The 12,076-nt window shown below is 39.4% G+C and overlaps 1 protein-coding gene across 1 annotated transcript in view; it reads left to right on the forward strand.

The window, feature by feature from the left end:
* Crybg3 (crystallin beta-gamma domain containing 3) overlaps positions 1-12,046 on the forward strand; it is a 93,906-nt gene extending 81,860 nt beyond the window's left edge. The window contains exons 18-22 of the mRNA XM_048346470.1: positions 297-436; positions 3,725-3,848; positions 9,250-9,408; positions 10,167-10,326; positions 11,108-12,046. Coding sequence (XP_048202427.1) covers positions 297-436; positions 3,725-3,848; positions 9,250-9,408; positions 10,167-10,326; positions 11,108-11,196 — 672 coding nt within the window. The 3' untranslated portion in view covers positions 11,197-12,046. The remainder of the gene's footprint in view (positions 1-296; positions 437-3,724; positions 3,849-9,249; positions 9,409-10,166; positions 10,327-11,107) is intronic.
* Positions 12,047-12,076: the final 30 nt, after the last annotated feature.

Below are 12,076 nucleotides of genomic sequence, written 5' to 3' on the forward strand. Positions count from 1 at the left end.
CCACAAAATGTCAGTGTTCAACCTGGAACCAGGTGTCCCTTGTTATTATGTCATTTTTATTTTCAGATGAAGATTCCTTTTCTGTGGATTCAATTGTAATTTACAAGATACTGAATAAAATTAAGAACAGAATCTAATGACCCCCAAAGAAGTTTTGACCATTATGCCTTTAGGGAGAACAGTGTGAAGACTGGACTTGAGCATGGATGGCTCCAGAGTAGCCTGCATTCACAATGGGATGTCGCTGAAGTATGACGCTCTTTATTGGCAGTATCTTCTCTGATTTGTGCTATTAGGTTTTTGAAGAACCCTCCATCAGTCTTTTTGCTTTGGAACACTGTGAGGGGCGAGAGTTACATCTGGAAGAGGCTGTGAATTCCGTGTTGAACAAGGATCTGCACTTCTATACCCAATCTGTGTGGGTGAAGAGTGGACTGTAAGTATCCCACATGGTCACTGTTTTAGGACAGATTTTCATGGCTGCTTTTTATTTCCATCCCTGTGTTGTTTTGATGTTACACTGTTCTCATTTATCTGAATATCAATGCAGATTGTGTTTAAATAAACGAACATTGAACCACATCAATAGGTAGTAGCTGCAGTAGTCTGGGATAAGATTCCTTTGGGGGAGACAGCTGCCATCCCTGTGTCATACAATCGTTCAACCAGATGACCTTCCCTGACTGAATGCACTTTCATTAAGTCAACAGTTTTGACTGTGAATACCATTGCCTATGTAAGCAAGTGACTCAGTGAGAGGCTAAGACTGTTTTGTTGTATTTTGATTTGACAGCTTTATTCTAGAGCAGTTCCCTGCAGGGCAGTCATTTTCATGAGGATCATACTGTTTGGCATAGCCTGCTTACACGTGGCTTTGTTTAGTTAGGTTATTGAGGGTAGATCTAGGTTGCATAGGGCTTGGACTTATACAATGTGGGAAACTGCCTTAAGGAAAATAAAAATTGTTAGTACAGGATTGAGGTATGTACTTGAATTTTTGTTTATAACAAAAACATGAGAGGTCTGCCTGAAGTAGAGGCTGCTTGCTTCCTGGAAATCTGCCTCTGGGGCCATTTTTGAAGACTTTGGAATACAACACAGTTTCTACTTCTGCATTGCTGGTGTGTAGTACCAAAAGTTATCTAAACACACACACACACACACACACACACACACACACACACACACAGTTCTCGATGACTAATATAAAATTGGTTGTTTTTGTTTTTCATGGCTCTTAAAGTATGTGATAATCAACTCCGTTTGTTTAAATATCTTAGGATAATTAAGAAAGCCAGGAGGATAAATTGAAAATTAAGCCAACTATTACAATAAGTGACTTTTATATTGTTCATTAAATTTTCTCTTGCAAAGCGTTTTACGTAGTTGGAGGTTTATTCAAATAAACCGATTTCTCTCTCTAAGCATAAGATTCCAGGACATTACTTACTACTGAAGTCCATTTGAACTGAATTTTATGTCCCTGTGGTATAAGACTTTCACATTGTTTTTACATTCTTGAATTAAATTGATATCTGACTCACACTAAAAGATTATTTTCTACTCTTTTCTGGAAAACTGTTACTATTTTATCTTGACATTCTTTTGTCTTTGTCTTATGAGCTACCTATTATTCCACATCCTCTATGAAGAGAACTGCTGCACAGATTAGAATGAGGGCTGTTGAAAGATTTTTCGGAGGCTGTAGATCCCTTACAGGATACCATTTAAAGCACGGCCATCTACCTTCAGTGACAAGTTGCTGTTTTTTTTAAAATTCCTATTTTATGTCATGTCTGTGATTTGTGATGGTAATGAGGCTGATGCTTTAAAGCATCACCCCCACACAGCTCTTTCACCTGTGGAGCTTATTAAAATCGATATATAACTAAATTCATTTATTTTATAATCTTGCTCTGATTGTATAACTGAAGCATCTCACTTATTTAAGGAATCTAGAAGCTGCAGGGATGGCTATGCCATAGGCGAAATGAAGATGAGAGAGTTATCAGCTATCCAGTTGATCTATCCACAAGATGGCCAGGCCTGATCTCACTTGTTGAGGGGACAGGATGGTCTTTCTCTTACGAATAGTTTAGGTTAGTAATCTCTACCCAAGCTTTCACAGTTTTCATACATCCAGGTGTCCTCAGCACCTTTTCTCCCCACAATTTCATGCACAGGTTGATGTCTTTTTCTGCCCAAACCAAGGTACAAGCTCCTAAGGAATATTTCCTTTTCTAAGCTTAAAGAAGTTTTCATTTGGAAAACAGAAGGGCTGAAGCTACAACAATGGCAGCAACCCTGTGGTAGCCAACTTCCCAGAACTATAACAAAATTCCTGGGACAGTTAACAGAAGAGATTTGTTTGGGCTCTTGGTTCTGAAGATTCTAGACCAAGCATAGTGGCCCCATCACTTAAAGCTTCCAGATAGCCTATCAGGGTTAGAAGTGTGAGGTGATCCAAACCTGCATATGTTATGAACCAGGAAGAGGAAGAGAAATGTGTTGGAATCTCATGCTACTCTTTCAGGTCATGTCCCTAATGACCTAAGAACCTCCCAGTAGGCACTGCCTCCCAGAAGATACATGCTGGAGGCCAAGACTTTAACACATGAGCCTTTGGAAGACATACATCCAAACTGTAGACATCCCTGAACCATAGATGAACACATTCCTGAGGACTAGCCCCTCTGACAGCCTTTCCATGGTGCTCAGTAAGCTCAGTTCCATGGCTATGCATCCCTTGGCTCAAGATGAGGCAAGCCCTAATGCAACACCAAGTTCCTGGTCCAAACCAAGAAGGCAGCCCCTCTGACCCCTCCCCTACAGTCTATCAGCTGTGACCTTGAGTCCTGCTGAGAATTTGGGTCCTCTTGTCCATCCAGCCTTTTCTACTTCACTGTGCATCTTGGCAACCATCCAAAGCAGGGCCCCACAGGCTTTTTTAGTCAAGGTCCTGATAGCTTTTTCAGACTACCAACTTGCCAAAGCTAGTCTCTAAAGGCACAAGTGTGTGCCACTGGATATATCTTTTTTTTTTTTTTTTGGCCAGTCCTGGGCCTTGGACTCAGGGCCTGAGCACTGTCCCTGGCTTCTTCCCGCTCAAGGCTAGCACTCTGCCACTTCAGCCACAGCGCCACTTCTGGCGGTTTTCTGTATATGTGGTGCTGGGGAATCGAACCTAGGGCCTCGTGTATCCGAGGCAGGCACTCTTGCCACTAGGCTATATCCCCAGCCCCATGCCACTGGATATATCTTGAAGAAGCACCCTGAAGTAAGAGACACTGGTTTTCTTTAAAATCGCCTTTGGTGACTTTGAGAAGTTATGGATGGACTTGTGATAAAAGATATATCTGCAAAGGATTCAGTTATGCACAAGGCCTTGACGTGCACATGGCGGTCGCCCAAAGGCCTCTGAGTAATAGTAGGAGATTATAGCCTTGTCTCTGAATGTTAAAATGCTATGAGAAAAGTCTACGTGCTCTAAAGGAATATTGAATTTCTGACTTGGATGCAATTTACTTCTGTTTGGTAGTAACCTGAAAGAAATCTAGACCTTCCAATCAGTCCAGTGGACTTCCTCCAAGGCCTGCTTGCTTGCTCCCCTAGGGAAATCCATAAATTCAGAAGTTGTAAAGAATGGACCCATAAGTACAGTACCAGGGACTTTTGCCTAGACTCATTTTTTTTTATTATTTTTTTCGTTACTACTTCCTTATAGCTGGATAGCGTATGAAGGATCCAATTTCTTGGGAAGACAGATTCTACTTGAACCTAACGAGATCCCAAATTGGACAGCATTTAGTGGGTGGAAAACAATTGGCTCCCTCCGTCCTATGAAGCAGGTAAGGAGCAAAGAACCATGAGACCCAAGCCACTTGATTTTCTGGCAGAAATGTTGTCAACCACAGCATTTGGCCATGTAATTTAGTTTTTTTTTTTAATTGTTATTGTAAAGGTGATATACAGAGGCATTCCAGTTATGTTTGTCTGGTAATGAGTACATTTCATTTTGAACAGTGTCACCCCTTCCCTCCATTTCTCCCAGTTTTCCCCTCCCATCCGCAACAAGTTGTATGGTTCATTTTCAACAGAGTCTAGTGAGTATCACTGCTGCATTTTTCATCTGTTGTCCCACCATTTCTGTGCCTCCCCCTTATGCTCCTCAAGATAGATAAACTTACAAGCAAGACAAAAGGAAATTAAAACAAAAAGTGACAAATGGAAAAAAATATAAAAAACAAAGCAACAATAAAAAAACCTCTTGCTTCCATTTCTTGGAGTTCATTTTATTATATACATTTTATATGATTATATGCACATAGCTATTAAGGTTTTGTGATCCTCTCCTAGGAATATCCTTCTTTGGTCTCACTGTGTGAGTATCTAGAGTTCTTTTTAATAATTTATCATGTCCAAGTGTATTTTTTAATCTTTTACCATCTAGTGTGTTTACTTGCAGATTTATGGGTACTTTGTAATTACAACAAATGAGGGAAATCATGCAATCTGTGTTTCTTTGGGTCTGGCTTAATTTGCTTAATAAAACTTTTTCCAGGTATTTCCACTTCCTTTGGAATGGTACAATCTCATTGTTGCTGATGGAAGTGTAGAATTCTTTTGTGTGTGTGTGTGTGTGTGTGTGTGTGTGTGTGTGTGTGTATGTGTGTGTATCTTCATATCACATTTTCTTGATTCATTCATTCATTGAGGGGTATCTGGGTTGATTCTATCTCTTGGCTATAGTAGCCTTCTATGTAGCATGTAGCAGGGGAGTGCATTAGTGTGCAGGAAATCCTGTTGATTCTAGCCAGTTCACCATATTGTATCTAAAGTTTAGCTTCGAATCCAAAACTTTATTGGCTATGTTTATTTTTCATGGAAAAATAAGGTACTGTAATCCCTGTGGCAAATGAGGGAAAGAAGAGTAGGCTTTGGTATTACACTCTCACTTTGCTTTCTTAGTCTTAGGAATTTTTCCCCCTGCTTACATAATACCCAGGTTGGATCCTGGAAATTTAAGCAGTATTTATTGCACATCTACTGCTTTGTCAGGCTTCTGTTGAAAAGCTTCCCACTGCAACCAGGATGCACTCATGGCCCGCATGATCTGAATTCCCCTCCCCCAGTTTGCCAGCTCATCCCTCCTCCATCTCCTCCTCACTCAGGTAGCTGTCACATGCATTGAAGTGCAATTGCTTTCCATGCCACCTCTGCAGGCTGCTAACAAGGACATGCCCATGTGTAGAATGTTCTTCTTCATTCCTTGTCTAGCTAGGTTAGTTTTTTTGTTTTTACATCCTCCTACCCCACACCAGAATTTTGAACTCAGGACCATGCACTTCTTAAGCAAGCACTGTACCACTAGGGCTATAACCTCTTAGCCTTTGCTTTAGTTATTTTTCATATAGTGTCTCTTGCTTTTTTTGCTTGGGCAGCCTATGACCTGCCTACCTATGACTCTCATGTTATTAGGATTACAGGTGTTTACAGCAAACCTAGTTTGGGTACTGATGGAGTCCTGGTAACTTCTGGTTCAACTTGAACTGTGATTCTCCCCATCCTTACCTCCCAAGTTGCTGGGATTCCACCTGGGATTGCTTCTATGAGCTGTCACACCCAGCTGTAGATACTTAGTAACTTTGACCTTTGGTTGTTAGTTTATTTAGGCAGTGCTGGGAATTGAAATCTGGGGCTTCAGGCAAGTGGTCTACCATTTGTGTCACAAATGCAGTCCTTCTGGCTAGTTCTTAAGCACCTGTCAGAATTAAATAGAAATGTCAGATCTTCACAGATGCCTTTCCACACTCTTTCCCAGGACAAACGAGATCCTAAAACACCTGGCTCTTTTGTCTATAGGACCATGTATGCTGTTTATAACCATGTAAGTATAGTTTCTCTACCAGAAACATCAATAAGAAGTGGCTGTTGGGTTAGGAGCGTGGCTCAAGCGGTAGATCACCTGTCTGCCTGTCAAGACCCTGAGTTCAAACTCCAGAAATGCAAAAAAATTTAAAAAATGAGAAAAGAAATGATTGGCTATGCCTATTTGAGTGACATGAGTGAGACACAATATCTGGCACCATGTAGGAGCTCAGGGACTATTCACGCAATGAAGAAATGAATGTATAAATGGACGAATGAATGTTTGATATCATGTAATTATGATGGAAGATACAATGACAGATAATGAGTTTTGTGTAAAGTACAGTTTATGCTTTGAAAATGCAAAATGATATGGAATCATCTAAAAGCTACAGGCAGTGCCTTGTTTGGAGAAGGGAAGTCTCTACACACTTGGAGGAGAGAGGTTTTTGTGGAATGGCTGGGGGATATACTGGCCAGTGGATACATTCTCTGTATTTCTCTCTAATCTTTGTCTCTTAATTTGGCAATAGTCCTTGGATATAGAAATTATTATCTTAACTTTGTCAGTGGCATAATGAAGCTCAGAGAGGTAAAGCACCTGGGCAAAAGCAAGCCAAGAGTTAGGACCAGTATTTGAACTCAAATCTATTATGTTCCAAAATCTGTGTTCTTCGAGAACCACATTGTACTTTCCTCCAGAAAAGGGCAATATCTGGGGATCTGGCTCAGCGGAAGAGTGCCTGCCTGGTGAGCACAAGGCCCCGAGTAGGGTCCTCAGCTCTGGGAAAAAAAAAAAAAAAAAAAAAACAACCTATAGAAGACCAGAAAATGGCAATATTTCCAGAGTGCCACTGCATATTTCAGGATGTGAGTAGAGCGTGGCATAGTGGAGAGAAACACTGAGAATCTGATGTGCCGGCCTGTTTCAAAGAAAGCATTAGTCTAATTGGTCACCTCGGAGTCCCTGCCCCCACACCCATGCACATGTGTATAAACCACACTGGTTCCTAGCATGAGGGCTCTGCTTGCTCACGTGCTACCTCTGCTGCTTGTAAACTGTGTGTGACTGGCGAATCACTTCATTTCCTCACTTACTAAACCATGATTACAAGCTTACATGTCATCATTGTGAGAATCAAATAATGATGTGTTGTAAAGGGTCTCCTAGAACATCTGGCTTATACTACTGTGGTAATAAGGTGTCACTTAAGAGAGCCAGAGGTGCTCTGAGGAGTACCAAAGCAGTCCTGGCTCTCCTAGCAGAGGATATGGCATGGGATTTTATGACCAGTGCATCTTTAAGTCCTCATTTCCAGTTCATGGGATGATAGCTTATTCCCCTGGGAATTCATAAGGAAAAGCAAGGTATCCTTTGAAATTCACCTTAGCATTAGTAACTATAAAATCATTAGTTCCAAAAACATTAGTAGTTAAGTTTTAACATTGAGAAACCTTTCAATGCTGTTCAAGCCCAGGGCCTCACACATACCAGGCAAATGCTCCATCACTCACTGAGCTGGATCCCAGCACTCTTTTCCTTGTTTGTCAGCAATGCTTCCTATAAGGAACATTTAGGTTCCCAGAGGTAATGAATAACTTAGGCTAATCCTGTGTTGTACTTTAGAAGCTATTTTATTCCTATACTGATGAAACACTTTATATGTTTAAATAGTTTTTTCCTCTTGCTTATTTAAGCCAAAGCCTTTAGAAACCCAACAAAGGATTCTTTTTTTCCCACATATTAAAAAAAATTATTGGGCTGGGGATATAGCCTAGTGGCAAGAGTGCCTGCCTCGGATACACGAGGCCCTAGGTTCGATTCCCCAGCACCACATATACAGAAAACGGCCAGAAGCTGCGTTGTGGCTCAAGTGGCAGAGTGCTAGCCTTGAGCGGGAAGAAGCCAGGGACAGTGCTCAGGCCCTGAGTCCAAGGCCCAGGACTGGCAAAAAAAAAAAAAAATTATTGCAAAGGTTCTGTACAGAGAGGTTACAGTTACATGTGTCAGGTAATGAGTACATTTCCTTTTGAGCAGGAATTCTTACATAGTAGTTTATGGGTTATGTTTGGTACTTATTTAGTTAATAGACCTGGGTAGAAACCGAGGAATGATTAGAACGTGAGCCTCTTTGAGGATGTGTGTTAGGAAGTCACTGAGGTACTTATAATGCATATGAGTGCTTTGAAATGTAATTACAGAGGAGTCAGACTACAAATGTGTAATAAGGGTAATTGGTACCTTGCTTGATTTAATTGATTAAAACTGATGTTTAGCCCCAAAGTAATTGAAATTCTGTCATCTGTGAAGGTCATACTACCTGTTCCCTTACATGTATAAAGCAATGAAACTGTAATGAAGATACACTGAATCTTCAAGAATTAGTAATAGCTCCAGTGGGAAAAGCAGGCTGAATGATAGACCTTTAAGTACATCATTCTGCATTTTGAATGTGAAAGTAGTGGCCTATATTGAAGTCATATTGCCAAATATGGGTTCTGTTTGCTGATTCAAATAACCAGATTTCCCTTCTGTTTGCTAGTTTGAATGCTGAGAATGTGAATTTTCTTAGGGGTGTTAATCATAGTAGCAATTTACCAAAACTTAACTAGCTTCAAGTTGATGTACTATATCTTTCAAAATATCTCTCAAAATAATCATTGCGCTCACCATAGCATGTTGCATCTACAAGTTACTTAGAGTGAAATGTTTTCTTAGTAAGTAGAAGACCATTTATTATTATTATTTAGCCAAAGTTCTAGCTGGGATGACAATACTCAAAGGATGGAGGGGATACTGGTGTCTTGTGTTTTATTACATTAGGGCTGGAAGCCCGAACCACAGGTTGAACCATACATACTTGATCTCTTCCTTTGAAAAAGGTAAATGTCCTAGTAAACAGCATAACTCAACTACTAAGAATCTCACCTGTCTGGGTTTTTCAGGATCTTCCAAAATAGTCATTTGCTGTTTAATCCCAGCCCAAAGACAGCATGTCTGAATACTGTTCTTGCTTTTCCTATATTATTGTAAGATCTATTTGGGTTGCGCCTCTCACCCCTACCCCTTCCTTCCTCAGAAGAGCTGAGACATATTTAATGAAACCTCCAAAATCCCTAATTTTCTCCACTCCCAGCTCAAGTTCTTGCAAGTGAAACTGTTAAGTTTTACTTTTCAAAAGGGCACTTTTCAACAAGTGTAATAGATTATGTGGCTCAACAGTCTCAGGATTTATCAGTAGAAAATACTAATGTATACATATTTTAAAGAAATAAGAAATAAGTTAGTTATCTTTCACTTTCTCTACAAGCTAACCTCTGGAAGGATTGCTTTCCAGATCGGAAAGGCTGTTTTTTTAAAATAGATGTCTCCATTCATAGCCTGCAGTATACATCAGAATAAAGAACCGAGCCCAGGATAAATACCTGACAGTGACTGGAAATCTAGCTGACACCAGGGCAATGTCTGTTTGCATCTCTCCCTATAACGGAAAGGACACTCAGATCTGGCACTACTGTCGAGGACTCTTTAAATCCAAGGTAAGCAGTTCTACTTACAGGGAACTCCACTTTTTGATGTTTGGCTTTTTTTTTCTTCAAGAAACTAGAATATTGCCAAATGAACTGGCATAAATAAATCATTGCAACCTCCTAGTAACAGATCACTCTATGATCATAAAAATGCTGATGTGTACTATCCATACTACAGATACACATACATGATTTTGTTTTTCAGACCTTGTTATCAGATTTGAATTGGAAACTACTTTTGTGAGATGTTTCTTAGTCCAAATAAGATCTGCTGTCTTTACTGTTCCAAACATGTCAGAAATTCTTTCCAAATATAAATTCACTTAGTAGTAGAGGAAACTTATTATTGGAAGCTTATTAGAAGAAGCTTGTAAGTGAAATTTTGTGCTTGATGCTATGGAGGATACAGCACTAGTAAAATTAAAACTGTATATTGTTCCACCAATGGGTTATCTACTTCTGCTTCAAAAATGGAAAGAATTTAAATGTAATTACTGTCTGGATAACTTTAGCGCATTATCCATTTTTTTAAAATAGAAAACTAAAGCTTGACCTAATACATCTAAGCCAACAGGGCTTTAACATTTAATCTCAATTCAAAAAACCTTTTCTAACCATCTGTTGTCAGATATGTGTGTCCTTTTAAAAACAAAGTACCTCTATTTCTGTTTCTGTGCCCTCCATTTAGAAGATTTTGTTTTTTTATCAGTTGTGGAGCTTTAACTCAGGGCCTGGATGACTGCCGTTCTATTACTTATCCACTCTAGGCTAGTGATACATGCCTTGATGTGATTGGGGGCCGAGACACACCTGGAGCTAAGGTAGCTCTATGGACAGAGCATGGTCAATTCAGGCAGAAGTGGAGGTTGAATAAAAATGGAACCATCAGCTCTTATCTCAGCGATCAACTTGTCCTTGATGTGAAAGGTGGGTCTTTGGTAATACCTAATGTTTTATGTCCCTGCAGGTCAGTTTTGAGTTCTAAACCTCTAACCTCTAGACATTCTAATGTGAAAAATGTTAATGTTTTTCAATTACTCTTGGAAAAAAATAAGGTGTGCAGTTTTACAAGAATAAGTTATGAGATTGAAGTAGCAAAAAAAATAGCCTTACAGTTTTAATTTTTTTGCTTATTCCCTAATACAGTTGTCAAGTTTTCATTAGTAATAAATAATTTAGCAAGCTAACAATTGTAAATTTGGAGCATCATAAACCATAAAATGAATGCCATCTGTTTCTTGGAAAAAAAACTAACTTGTTGCCCTAAATTGTCATGGTCCTTAAAAAGGTTTCAGTTAAGATTTATGGCAGGCTACCAATTAACCTTGTTTCTTAATGCATCAAGGTCAGGGTTGCATTTAATTGGTTTAGTCACATCCTCTGTTGATTTAGAAACAAAATCAAAGTATCTTGACATTCAGCCAGTTCTCGCAAAGTACTTTATTCTGAAGAATCAGCATTGGTAGGACACATTGCTTCTATAGTCATGTATTATACCTGTTGGCTTTTTAGTGTGAGCCGTTATTATAGTCCATTTTGAAGTGAATAATGACTTTTCCTGTTCAACGTCAGTTTCCCATTTCAGGCTGCTTTGTAAATGACACATTCAGCTACACAAACAATGGGCTGAACAAAAGCTTATGAAGATTTTGAAGTTGCTCTGCACCTGAGCGAACAAATAAGCTTTTCTTTGGAATTTCTATTGTAGGAGGAAGTTATTATGACAAGACTCATGTCATTATAAATCAGCCCCTGGAGGGGGAAGAAACACAGATATGGGACATTGAAATATTGTGAGTCAACAGAATCTCTGCGAAGTGCAATGGAACCTCACTTCCCTCATCTCCTGGCACAAATGGAAAGGAAGCAACTGTATCTTTGGTCTATTGGACAACTTAGTGGAAGGAACTTTTTCCTAAGTTTTAAGACAGGTTGCTCTTTAACCATGGAAAGGCTCAAAATATTCTTATCAACTATTCAGTGTTCCTATGACAAAAATGTTACCATGTTCAGTTGTAAGTGATCAAGTTTCCTGAAGCTGGTATTCTCTCTCCTAACCATCAGATACGAATCCTCTTTTTGATGGCCCATTACAGGTGATGCTGTCAGCTGTATTATGAGTTTTTCTATCATTAACCACTTGTGAGAAGGCTCCTACACGTTATCTCACTTTTGCAGAAAGATGAATAATTTCTTAGCAATATTTGAAGGTGTACTTAGTAATAAGCCTTCCTGGTAAGCTGCTATTGTATGTAAAGTTTCTACATTGAAGCTTTATAATTAAAACACCCTGCAAGTATTTATACTTTTAACTGGCTCCAAAAAGTGACCTTGGCTTTGTTAGGTAAAAGGCATCCATAATGGAGTATTTCCTGTGATGGTTCTCTACTCCTATGTTTCAAACCAGTTTCAAACTAGAGCGCCCACCACCTTGCACACCAGCATTAACACGATGTCCCTCGAGGTGACAAGTTCCTTAACAATGGTCACCTATCCAGGTGCTGAGACCTCATCCTAGGTTTTGCCCAATTTGCCCTTACTAGTAGTCAATTTTTTTTCTTTGCTTGAAGTAAAAGGAAAATAATCTGCATGTTTGAATTAAAGTGAGCTTTTGAGCTTTGTTGACCTTAACATCTTAGTAAAGATACAGTCTGTTTCTGTTCTCAGTGACAGAAAA

The sequence above is a fragment of the Perognathus longimembris genome, chromosome 5, assembly GCF_023159225.1.
Source record: "Perognathus longimembris pacificus isolate PPM17 chromosome 5, ASM2315922v1, whole genome shotgun sequence".
NCBI lineage: Eukaryota > Metazoa > Chordata > Mammalia > Rodentia > Heteromyidae > Perognathus > Perognathus longimembris.